The sequence below is a fragment of the Lolium perenne genome, chromosome 2 (assembly GCF_019359855.2).
Source record: "Lolium perenne isolate Kyuss_39 chromosome 2, Kyuss_2.0, whole genome shotgun sequence".
NCBI lineage: Eukaryota > Viridiplantae > Streptophyta > Magnoliopsida > Poales > Poaceae > Lolium > Lolium perenne.
In genome coordinates this window covers 196293994-196317488 of record NC_067245.2, presented here as the reverse complement: position 1 = coordinate 196317488, position 23495 = coordinate 196293994, and the positions used below count along the sequence as shown (strand labels likewise).

General features: G+C 45.2%; 2 protein-coding genes across 4 annotated transcripts; one reads left to right on the top strand and one right to left on the bottom strand.

Moving 5' to 3' along the window:
* The first annotated feature begins 14977 nt into the window (after window positions 1-14977).
* On the top strand, window positions 14978-17647 carry LOC127334305 (flavin-containing monooxygenase FMO GS-OX5). 2 transcript variants are annotated; one of them, XM_051360727.2, is made up of 7 exons: window positions 14978-15597; window positions 15711-15781; window positions 15868-16023; window positions 16183-16265; window positions 16380-16515; window positions 16748-16800; window positions 16903-17647. In XM_051360727.2, exons 1-7 carry the CDS (start codon window positions 15060-15062, stop codon window positions 17186-17188), a joined length of 1323 nt encoding a protein of 440 aa, XP_051216687.1. In that variant the 5' UTR covers window positions 14978-15059; the 3' UTR covers window positions 17189-17647. The 2 variants fall into 2 exon arrangements, with proteins under 2 accessions (XP_051216687.1, XP_051216686.1); XM_051360726.2 differs by having other exon boundaries at window positions 14979-15597; window positions 16630-16800; window positions 16903-17646.
* A 229-nt stretch (window positions 17648-17876) lies between these two features.
* LOC127334302 (protein DETOXIFICATION 16) lies at window positions 17877-21768 on the bottom strand. 2 transcript variants are annotated; one of them, XM_051360722.2, is made up of 9 exons: window positions 21108-21768; window positions 20153-20424; window positions 19519-20063; window positions 19346-19432; window positions 19220-19276; window positions 18883-19121; window positions 18606-18724; window positions 18426-18512; window positions 17877-18319 (listed from the first exon to the last, which is right to left on the bottom strand). In XM_051360722.2, exons 1-9 carry the CDS (start codon window positions 21415-21417, stop codon window positions 18260-18262), a joined length of 1776 nt encoding a protein of 591 aa, XP_051216682.1. In that variant the 5' UTR covers window positions 21418-21768; the 3' UTR covers window positions 17877-18259. The 2 variants fall into 2 exon arrangements, with proteins under 2 accessions (XP_051216682.1, XP_051216684.1); XM_051360724.2 differs by lacking the exon at window positions 21108-21768 and adding an exon at window positions 20494-20809.
* Window positions 21769-23495: the final 1727 nt, after the last annotated feature.

The following is a 23495-nucleotide window of genomic DNA, read 5'->3' as shown; positions in this document are numbered from 1 at the left end:
CTACCTACTATGTGGTATTTCTCTGCCATTCCAAAGTAAACTACTTGAGTGCTACCTTTAAAATTTCATTCCTTGTCTTTGCAATACATAGCTCATGGGAAAATAGCCTTAAAAACTATTGTGGTAAAGAATATGTAGCTTATGTATCTTATTTCTTATAAGTTGCTTGTTGAGCGGTAACTATGTTTCTGGGGACGCCATCAACCATTACACCTTTGTTGAATATCATGTGAGTTGCTATGCATGTTCGTCTTGTCTGAAGTAAGGGCGATTTATCATGATCAAATGGTTTGTGTATGCATATTGTTAGAGAAGAACATTGGGCCGCTAACTAAAGCCATGAATCATGGTGGAAGTTTCAGTTTGGACATTAATCCTCAATCTCTTATGAGAATATTATCTGTTGTTGAATGCTTATGCATCAAAGAGGAGTCCATTATCTGTTTTCTATGTTGTCCCGGTATGGATGTCCTTAGTTGAGATTTATCAAAAACGAGAAATCAAATGCGATCTATCTCCTTGGACCTTTGTACAGGCGGCATAGAGGTACCCCTTTGTGACACTTGGTTGAAACATATGTTATGCAATGATAATCCATGTAAATCCAAGCTAATTAGGACAAGGTGCGAGCACTATTGGTATTCTATGCATGAGGCTTGCAACTTATAGGATGTCTTATGCATAACACATATGAATTATTACTACCGTTGACAAAATTGTTTCTATGTTTTTAAAATAAAAGCTCTAGCACAAAAATAGTAATCCATGCTTCCCTCTGTGAAGGGCCTTTCTTTTACTTTATGTTGAGTCAGTTTACCTACCTCTTTCTATCTTAGAAGCAAACACTTGTGTCAACTGTGTGCATTGATTCCTACATACTTGCTTATTTGCATTCATCATATTACTTTGTGTTGACAATTATCCATGAGATATACATGTTGAAGTTGAAAGCAACTGCTGAAACTTATATCTTCCTTTGTGTTGCTTCAAAACTTTCTACTAAGAATTTATTGATTTATGAGTTAACTCCTATGCAAGATTATTGATGCTTGTCTAGAAAGTACTATTCATGAAAAGTCTTTGCTATATGATCAGTTGTTTAGTCATTGTCTTTACCATTGCTTCGAATCACTTCATTCATCTCATATGCTTTACAATAGTATTGATCAAGATTATGTTGGTAGCATGTCACTTCAGAAATTATTCTTTTTATCGTTTACCTACTCAAGGGCGAGTAGGAACTAAGCTTGGGGATGCTTGATACGTCTCCAACGTATCTATAATTTCTGATGTTCCATGCTAGTTTTATGACAATACCTACATGTTTTGCTCACACTTTATAATGATTTTATGCATTTTCCGGAACTAACCTATTAACAAGATGCCGAGGTGCCAGTTGATAACCCACAAGTATAGGGGATCGCAGCAGTCTTCGCGGGTAGTAAAACCCAAATTTATTGATTCGACACAAGGGGAGGTAAAGAATACTTATAAGCCTTAACAACTGAGTTGTCAATTCAGCTGCACCTGGAAAAGCACTAGTAACAGGGGTGATGTGAAAGTAGCAGTGATATGAGAGCAGTAGTAACAGTAACACAGCAGCAGTAATAGTAATATGAGAGCAATGGCACCAGAAAATAGTTGATACTACTTCCAATGACATGTAGAACGAGTATATGATGATGAAAGATGGACCGGGGTTCCCAGCTATCTACACTAGTGGCAACTCTCCAATAACAAGTGTTGGGTGAACAAATTACAGTCGGGCAATTGATAGGATTGAAATAGCATTAAGACAGAATATCAAGATCATTAATCATGTAGGCATGTTTTCCATATATAGTCATACGTGCTCGCAATGAGAAACTTGTACAACATCTTTTGTCCTACCAGCCGGTGGCAGCCGGGCCTCTAGGGAATCTACTGGAAATTAAGGTACTCCTTTTAATAGAGCACCGGAGCTAAGCATTAACACTCGGTGAAAACATGTGATCCTCATATCTAAGCCTTTCCCTCCAGTTGTCCCAATTTCTGTCACTTTGGGGCCTTTGGTTCCGGACATAGACATGTGCATACAACTTGTAGATACAATCTAAGCAATAAGTATAGAGCTCAAATCTAAGATCATGCCACTCGGGCCCTAGTGACAAGCATTAAGCATAACAAGATTGCAGCAACAATAACTTCACAAACTTTGTAGATAGACAATCATAACGTAACAATCCATCGGATCCCGACAAACACAACACCGATTACATCAGATGAATCTCAATCATGTAAGGCAGCTCATGAGATCATTGTATTGAAGTACATGGGGGAGAGAATACCAACTAGCTACAGCTAGAACCCGTAGTCCATGGGGGAACTACTCACGGAGCATGATGGAGGCGATGGCGTTGATGAAGATGGCTTCCGGGGGCACTTCCCCGTCCCAGCAGGGTGCCGGAACAGAGACTTCTGTCCCCCGAAACGGAGTTTCGCGATGGTGGCGGCGCCCCTGGAGTCTTTCTGGAGTTTCGTCAATTGGTACTGCGTTTTTAGGTCGAAAGGGCTTAAATAGGCGAAGAGGCGGCGCAGGAGGGGCGACAGGGTGGCCCCACACCAGGCCGGCGCGGCCAGGGTGTGGCCCGCGCGGCCCACCTGTGTGGTGGCCCCCTGGCTCTCCTCCGACTCTCCTTCGGTGTTCTGGATGCTTCCGGGAAAAATAGGATGTTTGGCGTTGATTTCGTCCAATTCCGAGAATATTGCCCGAACAGCCTTTCTGGAACCAAAAACAGCAAAAAACAGGAACTGGCACTGTGGCATCTCGTTAATAGGTTAGTTCCGGAAAACGCATAAAATCATCATAAAGTGCAAGCAAAACATGTAAGTATTGTCATAAAACAAGCATGGAACATCAGAAATTATGGATACGTTGGAGACATATCAGCATCCCCAAGCTTAGTTCCTACTCGTCCTCGAGTAGGTAAACGATAAAAAGAATAATTTCTATAGTGACATGCTACTTACATAACCTTGATCATACTATTACAAATCACATGAGATGAATGAAGTGACTCAAGGCAATAATCTATAGTTGCTAACAAATAGATAACATATAGCAAAACTTTTCATGAAGAGTACTTTCAAGACAAGCATCAAAAGCCTTGCACAAGAGTTAACTCATAAAGCAATAGATTCAAAGTAAAGGCATCGAAGCAACACAAAGGAAGATTTAAGTTTCAGTAGTTGCTTTCAACTTTCAACATGCATATCTCATGGATAATTGTCAACATAAAGTAATATAATAAGTGCAAATAAGCAAGTATGTAAGAATCAATGCACAGTTGACACAAGTGTTTGCTTCTAAGATGGAAGGAAGTAGGTAAACTGACTCAACATAAAGTAAAAGAATGGCCCTTCGTAGAGGGAAGCATTGATTGCTATATTTGTGCTAGAGTTTTGGTTTTGAAAACATAAAGAGAGCATAAAAGTAAAGTTTTGAGAGGTGTTTGTTGTTGTCAACGAATGGTAGTGGGCACTCTAACCCCCTTGCCAGACAAACCTTCAAAGAGCGGCTCCCATTTTATTTTATTTTTGGGTGGCACTCCTTCCAACCTTTCTTTCACAAACCATGGCTAACCGAATCCTCGGGTGCCTGCCAACAATCTCATACCATGAAAGAGTGCCTTTTTATTTTAGTTTTATTATGATGACACTCCTCCCAACCTTTGCTTACACAAGCCATGGCTAACCGAATCCTTCGGGTGCCGTCCAACAATCACATACCATGGAGGAGTGTCTATTTTTGTTAATTAATTTGGGACTGGGAATCCCATTGCCAGCTCTTTTTGCAAAGTTATTGGATAAGCGGATGAAGCCACTAGTCCATTGGTGAAAGTTGCCCAACAAGATTGAAAGATAAACACCACATACTTCCTCATGAGCTATTAAACATTGACACAAATCAGAGGTGATAAATTTTGAATTGTTTAAAGGTAGCACTCAAGCAATTTACTTTGGAATGGCGGAGAAATACCATGTAGTAGGTAGGTATGGTGGACACAAATGGCATAGTGGTTGGCTCAAGGTTTTGGATGCACGAGAAGCATTTCCTCTCAGTACAAGGCTTTGGCTAGCAAGGTTGTTTGAAGCAAACACAAGTATGAACCGGTACAGCAAAACTTACATAAGAACATATTGCAAGCATTATAATACTCTACACTGTCTTCCTTGTTGCTCAAACACTTTCACCAGAAAATATCTAGACCTTAAGAGAGACCAATCATGCAAACCAATTTCAACAAGCTCTACAGTAGTTCTCCACTAATAGGTTTAAACTACATGAAAAAACTTAATCATGATCTACTTGAGAGCTCAAAACAATTGCCAAGTGTCAAATTATTCAAGACAATATGAGGCATTTTCTGATTCCAACCAAATAACCATAAGTGATGTAGCTTCCAACTTTTATCATTGAACATTAAAAGTAAAGCGAAGAACAAGTGTTCATATGAAAAAGCGAAGCGTGTCTCTCTCCCAAACAAGGATTGCTAGGATCCGATCTTATTCAAACAAAAACAAAAACAAAAACAAACAGACGCTCCAAGCAAAGTACATAAGATGTGACCGAATAAAAATATAGTTTCAAGAGAAGAAACCTGATAATTTGTCGATGAAGAAGGGGATGCCTTGGGCATCCCCAAGCTTAGATGCTTGAGTCTTCTTGAAATATGCAGGGATGAACCACGGGGGCATCCCCAAGCTTAGACTCTTCACTCTTCTTGATCATAGTATATCCTCCTCCTCTCTTGACCCTTGAAAACTTCCTCCACACCAAACTCGAAACAAACTCATTAGAGGGTTAGTGCATAATCAAAAACTCACATGTTCAGAGGTGACACAATCATTCTTAACACTTCTGGACATTGCTCAAAGCTACTGGAAGGTAATGGAACAAAAAAATCCACCCAACACAGCGAAAGAAGCAATGCGAAATAAAAGGCAGAATCTGTCAAAACAGAACAGTCCGTAAAGACGAATTTTAAAGAGGCACCAGACTTGCTCAAATGAAAATTCTCAAATTGAATGAAAGTTGCGTACATATCTGAGGATCACTCACGTAAATTGGCATAATTTTCTGAGTTACCTACAGAGAATTAGGCCCAGATTCGTGACAGCAAGAAATCTGTTTCTACGCAGTAATCCAAATCTAGTATGAACCTTACTATCAAAGACTTTACTTGGCACAACAATGCGATAAAAATAAGATAAGGAGAGGTTGCTACAGTAGTAACAACTTCCAAGACACAAATATAAAATAGAGGTACTGTAGCAAAATAAACACATGGGTTATCTCCCAAGAAGTTCTTTCTTTGTAGCCATTAAGATGGGCTCAGCAGTTTTAATGATGCACTCGCAAGAAATAAGAGTTGAAGCAAAAGAGAGTATCAAAAAGCAAATTCAAAACACATTTAAGTCTAACCCACTTCCTATGCATAGGAATCTTGTACACAAATAAATTCATGAAGAACAAAGTGACAAGCATAAGAAGATAAAACAAGAGTAACTTCAAAATTTTAAGCATATAGAGAGGTGTTTTAGTACCATGCAAATTTCTACTACCATATTTTCCTCTCTCATAATAGTTTTCAGTAGCTTCATGAACAAACTCAACAATATAACTATCACATGAAGCATGTTTCTCATGATCCATAAACACATAATTTTTATCAAGCTCAAAAATAGTGCGATTAAAACTTCCAAACACACTTTTATCAATAATATAACAAGATGGTTGATCAATCTCAAGAGATATGGAACTCATAGATAATGTCAAGACATCTCCAATCCCATTTTCATTAGTAGTACAATTAATATTATCAAGTAACATAGGACCATCATCTAGAGATTTATCATAAACATTTTCCAAGCAAAACTCTTTAGTACCATGCATATCGACATCAGGCACAAACAAAGCATTATCATAAGGTTTATCAAATTAGCATGGATTATCATAGACAACAGTAGCATAATTATTCTCACAAGTTTTACTCATAGGGGATATTTCAAGAGAATCCACAGGAACATAACATTCATCCTCCTTCGGTAAGCATGGAGGACAATCAAATAGTGTAAGAGATAAAGAGTTACTCTCATTAGAAGGTTGGCATGGGTAGCTAATCCATTCTTCCTCCTTTTGTTCATCACTCTCCTCTTCTTTTTCATCCAATGAGCTTTCAGGTTCATCAATTTCCTCCTCTTTTTCATCCAATGAGCTTTCAGGTTCATCAATTTCTTCTTCCACTGGTTCCTGCAAATTGTGAGTGCATTCTTGTGCATTAATGAGTCTCTCTTTATAATCAATGATATAAGGATTATCAGTGTAACTTTCATTGCAAAAATTAAGGATAGAAGAGACATAATCTTTAAGGTCCTTACAAACAACACAAGTTTTATAATTTTTAACCATGAAGGATTCTATCTCAGAGGCTCCCATAAATATGACAAATTGTTCTACCTCTTCAAACCCAAAATGAATATAGCTATTCCGATTATAGTTCTTAATTAAAAATTCCTCACTAAAGCCACATTGAAATTTAAGATGTTTAGTGTCCTGTTGAGAGCAACAGTTTATATCATGGCGTTTAAGCAAGATTTTAGCAATTGTATTCAATTTTTCTATCACAGCACTCATCACTTTACCAGTTCTTGATTCTCTATAATTATTATAATATTCTATAAGCTCCAAGTAGGTTATGGGTTCTCCCATAACAGCAGTTTTTAATTTTTAGGTTTTTCAAATTTTTATGGATTTTTGGGTATATGAGAAAAGTAAAACAAGACAAAAAGAAACTAGACAAAAGTAAACTAAGAAAAATAAAACAAGACAGAAATAAACTAAGCAAAACAAAATAAAATAAAATAAAAACAGAGATAGAGGTAGAGTGTACTCCCCAGGTGAACTTATGAGTAGAGCTATGCCTCCCCGGCAACGGCGCCAGAAAACAGTCTTGATAACCCACAAGTATAAGGGATCGCAGCAGTCTTCGCGGGTAGTAAAACCCAAATTTATTGATTCGACACAAGGGGAGGTAAAGAATACTTATAAGCCTTAACAACTGAGTTGTCAATTCAGCTGCACCTGGAAAAGCACTAGTAACAGGGGTGATGTGAAAGTAGCAGTGATATGAGAGCGATGTGAATAACACAGCAGCAGTAATAGTAATATGAGAGCAATGGCACCAGAAAATAGTTGATACTACTTCCAATGACATGTAGAACGGGTATATGATGATGAAAGATGGACCGGGGTTCCCAGCTATCTACACTAGTGGCAACTCTCCAATAACAAGTGTTGGGTGAACAAATTACAGTCGGGCAATTGATAGGATTGAAATAGCATTAAGACAGAATATCAAGATCATTAATCATGTAGGCATGTTTTCCATATATAGTCATACGTGCTCGCAATGAGAAACTTGTACAACATCTTTTGTCCTACCAGCCGGTGGCAGCCGGGCCTCTAGGGAATCTACTGGAAATTAAGGTACTCCTTTTAATAGAGCACCGGAGCAAAGCATTAACACTCGGTGAAAACATGTGATCCTCATATCTAAGCCTTTCCCTCCAGTTGTCCCAATTTCTGTCACTTTGGGGCCTTTGGTTCCGGACATAGACATGTGCATACAACTTGTAGATACAATCTAAGCAATAAGTATAGAGCTCAAATCTAAGATCATGCCACTCGGGCCCTAGTGACAAGCATTAAGCATAACAAGATTGCAGCAACAATAACTTCACAAACTTTGTGGATAGTCAATCATAACGTAACAATCCATCGGATCCCGACAAACACAACACCGATTACATCAGATGAATCTCAATCATGTAAGGCAGCTCATGAGATCATTGTATTGAAGTACATGGGGGAGAGAATACCAACTAGCTACAGCTAGAACCCGTAGTCCATGGGGGAACTACTCACGGAGCATGATGGAGGCGATGGCGTTGATGGAGATGGCTTCCGGGGGCACTTCCCCGTCCCGGCAGGGTGCCGGAACAGAGACTTCTGTCCCCTGAAACGGAGTTTCGCGATGGTGGCGGCGCCCCTGGAGTCTTTCTGGAGTTTCGTCAATTGGTACTGCGTTTTTAGGTCGAAAGGGCTTAAATAGGCGAAGAGGCGGCGCAGGAGGGGCAACAGGGTGGCCCCAAACCAGGCCGGCACGGCCAGGGTGTGGCCCGCGCGGCCCACCTGTGTGGTGGCCCCCTGGCTCTCCTCCGACTCTCCTTCGGTGTTCTGGATGCTTCCGGGAAAAATAGGATGTTTGGCGTTGATTTCGTCCAATTCCGAGAATATTGCCAGAACAGCCTTTCTGGAACCAAAAACAGCAGAAAACAGGAACTGGCACTGTGGCATCTCGTTAATAGGTTAGTTCCGGAAAACGCATAAAATCATCATAAAGTGCAAGCAAAACATGTAAGTATTGTCATAAAACAAGCATGGAACATCAGAAATTATGGATACGTTGGAGACGTATCACCAGTTCTGTTTTCTGCTATTTTTGGTTCCAGAAAAGGTTATTCGGGCAATATTCTCGGAATTCGACGAAACAAAAGCCAAACATCTTATTTCACCGAGACGGACCAGAATAGCGAAGGGGAGCTGGAGAGGAGGCCCAGGGCCTCCACACCCTAGGCTGGCGCGGCCTAGAGGGGGGGCACGCCGCCCTATGGGGTGGGCCCCCCAGGCACCCCCTTGCGCCGCCTCTTCGCCTATAAGATCCCTCGCGACCTGAAAACCCGACACCAATTGACGAAACTCCAAAAAGACTCCAGGGACGCCACCGCCATCGCGAAACTCCGTTTCGGGGGACAGAAGTCTCTGTTCCGGCACGCCGTCGGGACGGGGAATTGCCCCCGGAGTCATCTCCATCGACACCACCGCCATCTTCATCACCGTTGCTGTCTCCTATGATGAGGAGGGAGTAGTTCTCCCCCGAGGCTGAGGGCTCTACCGGTAGCTATGTGGTTCATCTCTCTCTCCCATGGTGTGATCTTTATGAATATGTAGATGTTACTCTTGTCTATTATGCACTCTAGAGGTTACTTTAATATGAACTCCGGATGTTGTGGAGCTTGTTTACTCTGGCTTGAGGGAGCTCTTGTAGCCCTACACAATGAATGGTGTTTGTTATCCAACAAGAGAGTGTTTGAGAGTAGTACTTATTTGTTCATCTATGTGATCGTAGGCTTTGCAATCTAGATGTCATATGCTATTCAAGTGTTTTATTATGTGAACTTTGGAGTTACTGTGACCTCGGTGTAATGGTGACAGTGTGTGCGCCGTGTGTAACTCCCTTATGAATTGTGGTGTGTTAGTACCTCCTATGAATGCTCACGGTGACGGTGTGGGGTGTTTATTAGTACTTGGGAATACGCCTTTGAGGTGTGCTTTTGCACACTTGCCCAATGAATTTGAGTTCTTTATTCAACAGGAGAGTAGTATGATGAAGTGCTTGTATTTATATTCAATTATGATTGCAATATTGAGAGTGGCCACTAGTGAAAGTAGGATCCCTAGGCCTTGTTTCCAAATACTGCAAACATCGCTTATTTAATGTTTTACTGCATCTTTACTTCCTGCAATATTTACTTCAGATCGCAATTACCGTTTACCACCATCTATACCACCTGCGTTTTAATATCTCTTCGCCGAACTAGTGCACCTATACATCTGACAAGTGTATTAGGTGTGTTGGGGACACAAGAGACTTCTTGTATCGTAATTGCAGGGTTGCTTGAGAGGGATATCTCTGACCTCTACCTCCCTGAGTTCGATAAACCTTGGGTGATTCACTTAAGGGAAACTTGCTGCTGTTCTACAAACCTCTGCTCTTGGAGGCCCAACACTGTCTACAAGAATAGAAGTACATGTAGACATCAATGAGTTCTACAATAAATCAAGGGTTGAGACCAGTGGGGTTGGATAGATATTTTCATAAGATTTCCAGAAATATTTATTTCATAATTTTTGGCTCGGTGGATATTTTCTTATTTAATTTCGAATATGACATCAGTATTGAATTTCAGCTAAAACGAATAAACCGAATTTGAATTAACGGGCTTGGCGGGAAATGCTAACGGGCCAGAGAGAGAAAAAGGGAGAAGGCCGGCCCAGCAGCGCGTCTCGCACGCATGGGCTGCCTGACACTGGGTCCCGCTTGTCAGTGGCCCTTAACACACCAAAACGGTATGCTAGCGATGAGCCGTATGATTAGAGGGAGATCTAACGGCCGACGCTCGTCGTCGTCGACGGCGAGCACGAGCGCTATTGGCGGCGAACCTAGGGGGTCGGCGGCTCACCAGAGGTTCGTCGATGATTGGCGTTGATGCAGAGCGACGTTGTCGACGACGGCGATGCTCCTGGTACCGGCGGCGGCTCCTCGGGTGGCTCCAATCGACGGCCCCTTCTGCGACGGCTCCGGCAAACTCCGGCAAGCAATTGGTGGGCTACAGGCTAAATTGAGGCGAGGGAATGCTCTTGGAGGCTCAGTGAGACGAGAGGAGGATATTGGTGTGGAGAATGAGGCCCGGGGTGTGCTCTATTTATAGCGGGCGCGAGGTGCCGAGGCGCACGGGCAGGTCGACCATGGCGACGGCTCTCTGAGCTGCGAAGGGGCAAGGCGAGGAAGGCATGCTGCTCTCTACATCATGGCGAGCAGGACGGGCTTGATTGCACAGAAAATGGTGGACGGGATGGCTCGGGCGACGTCGTCGTCTGTCACGGGTCCGGCGGAAGTCGTCGACGATGGCGAGGGCTACAAGACTCTCTGGGCCAATCGGGCGTGTCTGGGAGGGAGCTGGTGGCGTGATGATGCTCGGGGCAGAAGCATAAGTCAAGGGGAGGACGGAGACGATGGGGCGGTGACGTGCTCTGGCGCGCTCTGCGTCGCGACCATGCGCGCGCTGGCATCACTGGCTGACATGGGTGTGTCCTGTGTTGCCCAGTGCTTGCTTCTCCTTGGCCAACGGCGTGCACGAGCAGGTTCAGGAGAGTGAGGGGAGTGTCAAGGACATGGTGAGGTAGGCTAGATGGGAGAGGAGAGGATGATGGCATGGTGGTGGCATGAGTGTCCACGGCATGGCCATGTCTTGGTCCAAATCATCAAGGTACAGGGGTACAAGTGCTTGGCATTGTCCAAGGGTTGCAAGAGGGAGTTGAGGTTGACCAGAGAGGTGAGGGTTCAGGCTAAAACCTGCTGGACATTAGAGTGTATGATCATTCCAGATTATTGCACACCAGGTGCTCGACACAATGGCCGCATGAACTTCTATTTTGAATTTTGTCAAACTTTTTTATGGATGTATGGATGTGATTCAAATAATGTTTGGCACTTCTTGGTGGCATTGGTTTGCAAAAAGAAGTTGTTTTGGTAAAAATCAAATTGGGTATGATCTTAAGTCTGATTCAAAGTTGCTACTTTGCATTCTTATAATAAGCAATTGAAAAAGAATTTGTATGGTTGGTCAACACCAAATGTGATCAAATTGATGTGCTCTTGGATGAGGAGCAAAGAGTTGAGAAAGTTTAGTTTAGAAATTGCTTAATACAGGGGCTCAAAGTAGGTACCCTGATATAATTGTCACTTTTGACCATTATCATATGTGACTTGGTTTTGATTTTTCTTTTGATTTGTTTTGCATTTCTTTGATTCAAATGTTATTATTTTGAGTTTAGTAATGTTTCCAAACCATTTACACAAAGTAAAATGGCCTAGGTTAAGATTTCACAAAAGTGACCATAGGCTCATATGTGATGCTCTTTTGATTTTCTTTTATTTTCTTGTTTCTCTTTGATCCAATTAGGCATGGTTAGGGTTTAGAAACATTGTCCAACCCTTCAAACAAACATCATGGCAAAAATCACAACAGTCATGCATGAACACTATGCACACCATATAATTCAATTTAAGTTTTTGTTGGCTCACAATTTTGAATAATGGGAATTGGTTCTCTTTATTGATTTGAAATTTTGGGATGTTACATTATCTGCCATTGCATCAGATGGCCAAAACAAAAGCCCTAGCGTACTGGAGCTCGGGATCGAGTTGTCCTCCCAAATGGAAATACTATCTTCGTTGCCTACCCTATTGATGATTCCTCTTGCCAAGTCTGAGGTGCCGTTTTGGGCGTCGTTGCCTCCATAAACCCTTTATTACGGCAGTAGTGTACCCTGAAAACTCGAGCACACAGAGAATTGGAAGATGTGAGTAATCTCCAACCCGGTTTACCAAGGAGCGTGATGTTAAAAGTGGCCATGTCTCTGCAGCCCATTCTGCTTTGCCCCTTTGGAACTACGATCTTGTTCCTCGCTAGCCGGTGCATGAACTTCTTGTTGAGGCAACCACCACCATAATAGACGTCTTCTTGTTCCGGGTTCGTTAAATAAATTAAAACATCTCACGCAATAGGTCACTTTTGCTTGGAGAAGTGGAGAACTGATTTGATCATGGTTTCCTTGCCAGCCAAGGACATAAGCTTTTCTGCCCAACCATTTACACTACCATGCATGTTTTCAGAAGTGAACTCGAACAAGTCACTCGTCACGCCACCGACCGTTCTGGGGTCCGAGATACCTTTCAGTAAAGCCCTCAACATCGATATTTAACATCCGTATTGCTATGGCATGTTCATGTGTTCTGAGTGCATGTCATGTCATACAGAAATAAAGTCACACGACTTTGGTCACATACCCGAAAACATGTGGTGTTTTTTTCCCGTGGATCAACGACACTAGACAATACCGATCATCGTGCGAGCATTTGCCATATCTAGGCAACGATGATAGTGTGAGGTGGATTTTGGCCACATGTTCTTTTGTTTCGATCGTCACCTCGTTCTATGGGAGGGGTGACAACATCGTGTTGAACGACCTTGTGTTCTCACCGATCGGAGTGGATGATTCACGCGGCTCTTTTAAATCTTTGAGTTCAGTTTTGTACGCATTTAATCTTCTGCGATATTTATGCTCGACTATTGGTATAAAGCTGAATTTCAAATCGAATTTACAGTTACAGATGATGACTTCAAAGAACATTATTGCATGGTTTTGAGGTCAGTTTTGTACTCCCTTCGTACATAAAAATGATGAAGATTTATCTAAATTTGAATGTACCTATACACCAAAATGTATCAAGATACATTTAAATTTAGACAAACTTGCGACATCTTTTTACCATTTTACGACATCCTTTTATGATTTGTTTCAGTCTCGTTGTGTTGTATTTTGCTTAACACATGATGTGAGGGCATCTCCAGCGGCGCGACGCATTTTAATGTCCGCGAGCGTCCGCTTGCGTCGCGCTGCGGACGCTAAAATGACCGTTTTTGTCCGCGCGTCCGTTTGCGTCTGGGGGCTGCTCCAGCGGGGCGACGCATTTATTTTTTTTCTTTTTTTCCTCTTCTCCATTTAAACATAGTTCCAAATATTACATATTGAAACATGATTTTACACAAACTAACACATAGTTTGGAACATGGTTTACACAAACTAACACATAGTATGAACCATGGTCGACACAAATATAAAATTTTTTAAAAAAAGAAACCAGTTGTGTTGATTTCCGTATGTTCGCTGCCAAGAAAGAACATTCGAGGGCACACCCAATCACCCAAACTGGAAAATCCAGCGGGAGGAGATGGTGCCCTTGTTGGTTCTACCGATGAGACGAACATCCAGAAACTTCCACTACTGGCTTCGTCTGGCCCGTAACCAGATTCGCTGCAAAGAAAGAACACTCGACGTTCTAACTATCGGTGTCTGAGCCGGATTCGCCGGTGTGGTAGTGCCGGCGGTAGGCTGTGTCATCGAACACCTTGACGATCATCTCGCCGTCCCCCTCGTAGAGGAAGGTGAGCTGGCAGCCGGGCTCGAGCGCGAGGTCACGGGCGAACTTGTCCCACCCCGTGTGCAGGTACATCTTGCCCTGCCCGTCGAACAAGACCTCCAGGGACCAGCGGCAGAAGTTGCAGCTGGCCTCCCGTAGCTGCAACTGCGCCGGCTCGACGCCGTCGACAAACTCGGCGAACTTGTCCGGGAGCCGCTTGATGGCGAGTGGGTCGTCGTCGATGCGGAGGAGGAACTCGAAGCAGCGCTCGTCCTGCGAGGACGAGGAGGGCGCAGGCGACGGCGAGCGTGGGGCCGTAGCTGCTCCACCACGGCGGCCCCTGCCCCGGCCACGGGGGGCGCCCAGGGCCGCGGCCTCGACCGCCTCACCAGCCACCAGGACCGGCCATGGACTTCCTCGCGGGCCTGGCTGCGTCGCAGGAACACCTAGGCAGCGCTACGGTCGAGCTTTGTGGCGGCTAGGGTTTCTTTGGAGGAGTGGATGAGGAAGAAGAACGCGTGCCCCCTTTATATAGGCCGGCAGCATGCGGTGGCCGCGGGACGCGTGGCGTCGCCATTAACGTGGTTGGCGGAGGTAGGCGGCCGCTCGGCAGCCGAGGCATCGCCATTAACGTGGCGCAGACTGCCGAAGCGACGCAGCGGCGCGAGTCGCTGGCGCGTTTGAGAAGACGCATCGACGCAGGGTCGCTGCCAGGCAGGCCCGATGAAACCTCCGCCAGACGCGAGCGGACACTTTCCGCGTCCGCCGAGTGTCCGCCAGAGACGCATCAGAGGCGCATATTTGGGCCAGGTTTGCGTCTCCGCGGATGGCCCGATCACTTTGCGTCGCCCGCATGAGGTGGTGCCAGACGCATTTCCGGTCACGGCGGACGAAAACGGTCGCTGAGATGCCCTGAAGTCGTGAAGGTTTGCTAAAAACCTTAAGTAGATTTTATTTAACAATCATCATCATCATCATCATCATTTTTGTCGAAAAACATTTAACAATCATCATGAGTAGCTGGCGCACACATGTGAGGGGAGTTTTGCAGCCACCTTGCTTTTGTACCATTGATCATCACTATAGAACTAAAAAAAAATGATATGGCCAACTGCTCCGCGTGTAGAAAAGACAGATAGCAACGACGAACAGCAGGAGCCAGCTGGAGACGAATTTTGAAACTTTTGTCCGATGCCATCGCGCGTGGCCGTGATCGGCGCGGGAGCCGCCGGGCTGGTGGCGGCGCGCGAGCTGAGGCGCGAGGGCCACGCGCCCGTCGTCTTCGAGCGCGCCACCGGCGTGGGCGGCACCTGGCTCTACGACCCGGCCGCCTCGTCCGACCCGCTCAGCGCCGGCGGTTCCTACTCGAGTCTCTACGCCTCCCTCCGCACCAACCTGCCCCGCGAGATCATGGGCTTCCTCGACTTCCCCTTCGTCGCCGTCGAGGGCACCGACAGCGACCAGCGCAGGTTCCCCGGGCATGAGGAGGTTCTCCGGTACCTCCAGGAGTTCGCGCGGCGGTTCGACCTCCTCGGGATGGTCCGGCTCGGAACAGAGGTGGTCCGCGTGCACAGGGACGCGAGCGCGGCGAGCTGGAGGGTGGCGTATAGCTCGAGCAAGCTCGCCGGCGTCGGCAGCGAAGAAGTAGAGGTGGGGGAGGAGGAGGCGTTCGACGCCGTCGTCGTCTGCAACGGCCACTTCAGCGAGCCGCGCCTCGCCCACATCGCCGGTATGTACGTGTACACGTGGTCAGCAAAGTGAAGCTGCTAGTGCTTACTAGTAGTACTACAATTTGCTTGGTGATCGATAGAGTGAGCATCTTAATTGAGAGATGATTTGCAGGCATAGATAGTTGGCCCGGCAAACAGTTGCACAGCTACAATTACCGTGTGCCCGACCCATTTCACGGCCAAGTACGTCATTTTACCACCCTAGCTAATTACTTCTTAATCGACGTCCTATATATGTGTGAGCTTATTAAATTTGTATGGGTAGCTAGGTTGTGGTGATAATAGGATATCATCCCAGTGGGATAGATATCTCGAGGGAACTTGCTGGTGTCGCCAAAGAGGTCCATGTTGCCATCCGATCGGCGCCTTGTGAAATGCAGACTACTCCTACTACTGATCGTTCCAACTTGTGGCTACATTCCATGGTAACTTATATTGCCACTGTTTTAAAATAAGCTGAGTCACTTATTTTCGTATCCAGGGAATACGTAATATCATATCGAATCCACCAATTTGGTCATCGCATTGAGATAGCTAGCGGCATCAAGTGGTTAATACTACAGTATTACGAATGCTTATTGCAGATTGAGCGTGCCGAGGAAGATGGCTCTATTGTGTTTCAAGATGGCAGTCGTATCAAAGCGGATGCTATTGTGCATTGTACTGGGTAAGTAACTAGTACATCTTCCTAAATCTAGTCAGTGTGGCTGGAGCCTCTGCTTGCGATGAAAAAAAAAACTATCTTGTGTGAATTATGTTTCATCGGTTCCTAATTATGCAGATACAAGTATAACTTCCCGTTCATAGGTGATGACATTGGTACCTATGTGGAAGACAACTGCGTGCGACCGCTCTACAAGCACGTGTTCCCTCCCCAACTAGCTCCTCACATCTCCTTCATCGGATTGCCCTTCGCGGTCAGCTTATTTTGCTAGCTAGGCCAGCTAGCTACGTTTGAGCTCCATTGTTGTTCACTAGTTAGTTGTTTGATCTATGCATTCACGAGTTTGAATTAAGTTCCTTCTCTCCAGTCTATCCTTTTTCCATTGTTTCAACTCCAAAGCACCTGGGTGGCTCGAGTTCTATCAGGAAGAATTGAGCTCCCATCACAAGACAACATGATGCATGATGTGGCAGCATTTTACGCAGACATGGAAGCTCGCGGATGCCCCAAGAGATCCACTCATGACCTCAGATGCACGGTATGGTACATACATTCATTGATCTTTATGCTTTTCATAATTAGCTAGTTCGCCACTCACCGTTATTATAACTTTATTACTGGACTTATTTTGACATTGCAGTTTGAGTACGAGGACTGGTTGGTGGAGCAATGTGGGATGGAGAAGATCGAGGAGTGGAGGAAACTTATATACATCATGGAAAGAACCACGGCGCCCGATCGGCATGAGAGCTATCGAGACGAGTGGGAAGACAACCATTTACTGGCACAGGCACAGCGGGATTTCACAAAGTATCTCTGATTTAATGTCATCCAGAAACTCTTTCCATCTACTCACTATTTGGCTTCCATCGGTGAATTACTTTGTTTCAGTGCTTCTTTTAATTTGCATATGTACAAAATCTTGAAAAAAAAAATTGAGGCATGTAGCAGACATGAAATCAAGATCAGATGAAATGCCCAAAATACATCGTTTCATAATATAGGTAATCATTTGACTTGAACTCATGTACCAAGACAATGAAGTTGGTGTTATCGATAGTGGGCGACAGGTATGGCGGCATGGGAATACTATGATGTAATTGTGATCAAACCTGTTATGGTAAAGTGTAATAAATAGCCAAAGTCAAGTCAACCCAATAACCAGAGTCCAAGCTACTAGTCATGGTTAGCAAGTCAAAGATAAAGAAAAGCTAAATGATGTTTAAATTACAAAATTTACAGGCATATATTTGTTTCCATTATCTACCTATTTGATTTTTTCCCCTTAAAACCATGTGATTTTTGCTAAATATGCCCTGAGATGTCTTATGCTATGTTTGTTTGGTCATTTCCTCTCGCTCTATCGACATCATAGATGTGAAAGGAAAGATATCATAATTTCAAGGTATAAATGGATCGCCAGCTCTCACCATTTTTTTCACCACCCCCATGAAGAACATTTCTGCAAAGTGCAAAAATCTTTCCATGTTACCAATGAACATTTCACCTTTTCTCCTTATCTAGATTCGTAGTGGCCCTGAACTAACCACTAGCTAGCGTTACCAAGTTAGCATCCTTCAGAAATACACTACCAAAACCAAGCATATGCAATGCTGACGATGAATCTCCTTTCTTTGGCATTCCATTTTTTTAATGAAAAAAGCAGTCTAATAAATCCTCACAAAATCTTCTACTCATAACTTCTTAAGATAAGAGAACAAAAAGGCATAAAGTGGATGCTAGTCACGAAAAATTTATTCCCTCATCTTATATTCTAAAGTGTTGCGCCTCTACTCATCCAGACAATTTATTTCCTGTACCCGGCAAACATTTACCAAAGAGGATAAGCTCATTTCCAGATGTTTCCTTGAATAAGCGCAATGCTAGTAACAGCTGAGACAGAGCACCTCATTTAGTGAGCAATTCTTCATCAGTTCCTTATCTCATTACACTTTTCGTGGCCAATTTTTCCTAGAAAATAGTGCATCTCGTGTGTCTCATGTCTCCAAGTCTACGGGTAAGGAAGAACTGAAAACTCTGTCCTTCGCCTTCAAAGCCTACCAAAGCAACAATATAGATAATGGGCCATCCAATAAGTTCACTGAGAAGCGAAAAAAAAAACAAATATGATCGCGTGCTAGAATATCTCGTTATTTTGCTTACTTCTTTGTCCCAGTTAGTGCGCAGGGTAATGCCCAGGAGCAACACCGTTTGCACGACAAGTCCGCAAGTTATTCCGGACCACAGCCCCTAACAATTCATAGACACCTTCGTTAGAGGTTTCATCAAATCAAATGAGAAAATTGGAACTTTTCTTTATGATAAGGGTAGGAAAATAAATACCACTCCACCAAGGTGGTACACAAAGGCAAAACATAAAGCCGCAGGGATGCCGACAAGGTAGTACGCACTAAGATTGACATAAGCACCAATCTTTTGAAAGCCACAGCCCCTAACAATACCTGAAAAAATATCGAATATCCCCCAATTCCATTCAGTATCTTGGTGTTTGCTAGATAAGACAAATATTGTTTCACCCTATATCCTAAACAGAATACCAATATACAAACAGGAGCATTGTGGGTGCCAAATTTTCTTTCTGAGAAGTATTTATATTTACCTGAAAGAATACACTGCATGTCGTCAAACAAGAATGTGACGGCAAGAATTGGCATAATTCTGGAAATGTATTCCACCACTTCCTTCTCGTTGCTGTATGCATACCCCCACAAATTGCGCACCAAAATCATAAGAAGACCAACTGATAGGCTTGACAAAATACCAAGGACCATGATCACCTGGGTCGCCAGACGAGCAGCATTTGGCTGCCCAGCACCAAGCTCATTTGATACACGGGTGCTACAGAGGGGAGATAAAGGATATTAGCTTCTTGTAGGGCGAGATAATTATATCATTGCTAGTAGTATTATATAATCAATAAACAGTATTGGTCTCACCTTATAGCTGCACTAAGACCAGATGGGATCCTGAATACTAACGAAATAGTATTTAAACTGCAGGAGATTCAACTGTTACTGTCAGAAAAAAAAAATATGAAAAAAGCCATGAATATGTTACCACACCTGATGGACAATACCGATGCCTCGAGCTTAGGATTTGGAAGAAATCCAGAAAGAAGTACCAGGAGCTCAAACGACCACCACTCTAAGCTGTGTATAAATGTAGGGTGGAAATCAGTTAGATATGAAACACCAAAACTTGTACCTGCATATAGAGGACCTCAACTCAAACTCACCAAACCATCAGCGCAGACGGAACAGCAAGCCTAAAGAAACTAACAATGTCACGAAACGCCTCCATTGACAACCCTGTCCAAGTTCTCTTACATGATGGAGAGATCCTGATGTAGAGAGCCAAGATTAACAGGTTGGTCAGGTAAGAGATTGTGTTGGCCAAGGCAGCACCCTTGTTGCCCAGACCAAGCTTGTAAACCAGTAACCAGCACACCAACATATGGTTCAGTGCTGTGACACCTGAGCTGAGCATCACTGGGAGGACGATATTTTGTGTCTGCAGGAAACGGACATGGCACTGCAGTGGACCGTAAACAAACAGTGCTGGAATCAGCCACCGGATGTAGCTCCCTGCTCCCATGGCAATCTCAGGGTCCTGGCCAAAGAACAGAAGGATCTGGCCGGTGTATACCCAGATTACAGCAACCACGACACTCACAGGAGTGAACACAAGGATTGCCCTCTGCTTGTAGATACCAAGAAGATAGTACTGCTTTGCTCCGAAGGCTTGCCCACACAGTGTGTCCAAGCTGGTCGACATGCCGGCCTGAAATGATGATAAAGAAAACATTCAAGTTGATGTTAATTGTTCAGGATGCTGTAACACATGCAAGAAATAAAATTCATGTAACATACCAATAAGCTGAAGCCAGTGACACCGGCGAAGGAGGTGGCGATGGAGGCACTCGAGAGAGAGAGCTCACCGAGATGACCGACAAACATGACAGACATCATTTGGACGATGTTCTGCAGGAGGCTTCCAACGATGAGAGGCCCAGCAAGGTACAACTGCTTCTTGACCTCAATCACTACCAAGCTCTCTCCTGGCCCTCCTATCTTCTCAACGTTGCCCCCAACAAGGGGCTCCTCCATGTTTGGCACCATGCCTGGAACCTCAAACTTTGCTTCTGCAAAAGATAGGTGTTCGCAAGTGAAGTGAGGGCATATTTATCATGTTTGTGGAAGGATATACCAACCTCATCAATATTATATAGGTTACAATTCAGAGGACAAATTCCACAAGGAAACCGGGAGGAAACAGAGGGCAGTATCTTGGCAGCCAAGTTCAACATGTAAATTTGTGCACGATGGAGACAATTCAGCGTAAGTGGACTCAATGATGCTCAAGGGGGGAAAAGACGAGGCATCTTCGCAGCCAAGTTCAAACACAATCGAGAGAATATAACTGTCGGACAAACTATGGTGCACTTGTCGTCACTGTCACCCCTTTTGAAAAGGGCGATAGCAAGTGTAATCGTGACTAACTCCACATATCTGACCATCCATTCTATTTTTTATCCTGCCATGTCTGCCACTCACGTGCTACGACATACTTCAGACATGCCTTTTTGAAGATCGAAGACCATTAGCATCGGAGTCAAGTGGGAGAGATTTGAAGAAATCCGTCTTCTTCGTACAGAACAAAAGCTCCTAAACTGTTCTCCAAGTTCTGGAATCTCTGTTCTCAAGACCAGACTGCTAATATTCTATGTATGCTATACAACCAAAGAATCGAATCCCGGCGAAGTGGCGAACCTCTTCAGCAGAGCAACACCGATAAAGATCGGAAGAAATAGGATAAGAACTGTACCTCGGTGAGGAGGCGGCCGCGTTGAGGAGTGCGTGGGACGGCGGGGGGAATGGCGCCGCGGGGCTAGGACGGCGGGCGGCTGGGGTGGCCCCGGCGAGGAAGCGGGAGAAGAAGTCCTCCTCACTCTTCCGCGGCGGGGGCCAAGCAAGGCTGCTCCAGAGTAAATGGTGAGAAAGTGAGTATTCGGCCACTCAGAAAGGTTTTGTCCTCTTATCCTCAAACGGAAGTCACAAAGTTCCAACATAATCCATCTCAAAAAAAAAGTTCCAACATAATTGGGGGCAAAAAAATTAAAAATTTCCCCTCGCATCGCCTCCCAACCCTGAATCTGGACCTCTACGTCAGGGGGCGCTGGACCTCTACGGTCACACTAGCTTCTACTAAGATGTAGCCATGGCGAGGTGGCGGCCGGAGATGCTGCTGGTATTGGCAGTGGCGTTGTTGGCGGCCGCGGGGTGGCGGGCGGATGCTCTATCGGTGACGGTTACCGAAACCGAGTGCATCCACGAGTTCGTGCCCTAGGAGGGCGCCCTCTTGGAGCTCCGACCAACCCGGCATCTACCTCACCGTACGCGCCCCATTTATCCTCCTCCTGCCCATCTTCTTCCCTGCGCGTTTGATTTGGATGTGAGGATTTGTATGAGTTCTTTAGGTAGGATCAGCTGGAGGAAATTGCACATAACATCATATGTTGGGGCATGTTTTGCAAGGAACCACAACTATAACTTGTTTTTGCACAGAACACCATATTTTGTTGTAATTGTTGCACAAAACACTAAGTAGGGTCCTTACCTCACCTCGTTTGATACATAATTAGGGCATCTCCAACGGAGCGACGCAAACGGACATCGCGCGACCGTTTGCGTCCACACGAGCCGGAAATGCGCATGCACCCTGCTCCAGCGGGGCGACGCATCGTGTCCGGGCCGCGGAGACGCAAACGCGGCGCAAATATGCGACACGTTTGCGTATCCGCGGACGCTGCGCGGTCGCGCCGAGCGTTCGCTCGCTTCCCCCACGGGCCACCTGGCAGCAAGCCTAGCTCGAGCCGACACGAATTAAAGCAGAGCAACTGCCTGGGAGGGCAACCGCCGGAGTGGCAACCGCACCGATCGACGCATCAACCGCCGGAATGGATCGCCGAACCACCGTGTGAGGCGACGCAAACGGAGGCCTGGTTATTAAGATCAGCTAGCGTATGTGCGTGGAGAAGACAAGTGATTGGAGCGCGACCGCGATCTTCATTTATTAAGACCAGCTGCCATCTGTACGTGCGCGTGGGCCCGCGTCTCCTCACCTCCCTCGGCCACTAATGGGCGGGCTCGAGGATTTTCCGAGGGGACGCGCGCATACACGTTGCTGTCCGCATGCAGCACATAACTAACCTATGAGTCTAATTGTGTGTCAAAGGAGCTAATATCCCTATTTGGTGTTTTGTGCAACAATTACAACAAAATATGGTGTTCTGTGCAAAAACAAGACATGGTTGTGGTTTTGTGCAAAACATGCCCCAACATATGGTGTTATGTGCAATTTCCTCGATCAGCTGGAATCGCGTCTCTACTTTGGGGCCTTCGTTGGGGAAATATTTGTGACCATTTGGCGATCTCTCGATCACTAGCGTGCACGATTTAATTTAGTTCTGGTTTAGAGAACGGCACCTAGGGCCTGGATTTATAAGAGCATCTCTAGCCGTTGGGCTCCCCAGACCGAAATCCGGCGCTAAATAGCGCTGGATGGATGTAAAAATTGGCCTGGGGAGACCCATTTTCCCAGCCATGAGTTCAGGATGAATGAAAGTATTTTGACGTAATACGGCGAATTCAGACAAAATTGGGCGAACCTCGTTCAAACATAAGCGAAATTTAATGATATTTAACATATAGATGCGAATTCGTACATATATTTGAATTCGGCGATGGGATAACTTAAACTTAAACTAAAAACCGGCCTTCTACATGCCGAAATGGCGGTAGAAGGCCGTGTAGTCGCTGCCGTCGTCGTCGTCGCTCGCGTTGCCGGCGTCGTGGGGCGGCGGCGCCTCGTACCAGCGGCTCGAACCCTGGCCAGCGTCATCGGCGCGTGGCGGCGTCGGCCGGTAGATGTCGTCGTCGCTGCTCTCCTCGAGCTTGATCACCTCCCTGGGCGCGGCGTTCCTTCGCGCGGCTGGTGCGGCGGCGCGGGCGGCGAGTTGCCGCGCGGTGGCCAGGTCCAGCCGCCGCTGCTGCTCCGCCTCCTGGCGCTCCTAGTCCCGCCTGGACCACTCCAGTGCGGCGTCGATGGGGAGGCTGTTGTCGACGGGCACTAGGTCCTTCAGTGACCTGGCGATCGCCTCCGCAACCGCGGCGTCCTTCGCGCGCTTGGCCTCCACCTCGGCGAGCTGGTTGG

Bases quoted from the DNA above. Each gene is read 5' to 3' on its own strand.
- LOC127334305 (XM_051360726.2), top strand. From the start codon at position 15,060: ATGCCATCGCGCGTGGCCGTGATCGGCGCGGGAGCCGCCGGGCTGGTG. The intron at 15,782-15,867 runs GTACGTCATTTT...ATGGGTAGCTAG, and splicing joins CCGACCCATTTCACGGCCAA to GTTGTGGTGATAATAGGATA. The intron at 16,516-16,629 runs GTCAGCTTATTT...CCTTCTCTCCAG, and splicing joins TCATCGGATTGCCCTTCGCG to TCTATCCTTTTTCCATTGTT.
- LOC127334302 (XM_051360722.2), bottom strand. From the start codon at position 21,417: ATGCGAGGGGAAATTTTTAATTTTTTTGCCCCCAATTATGTTGGAACT. The intron at 19,277-19,345 runs GTGTGGTAACAT...AATCTCCTGCAG, and splicing joins GCATCGGTATTGTCCATCAG to TTTAAATACTATTTCGTTAG. The intron at 18,725-18,882 runs GTAAATATAAAT...ATATTTTTTCAG, and splicing joins CATGCAGTGTATTCTTTCAG to GTATTGTTAGGGGCTGTGGC.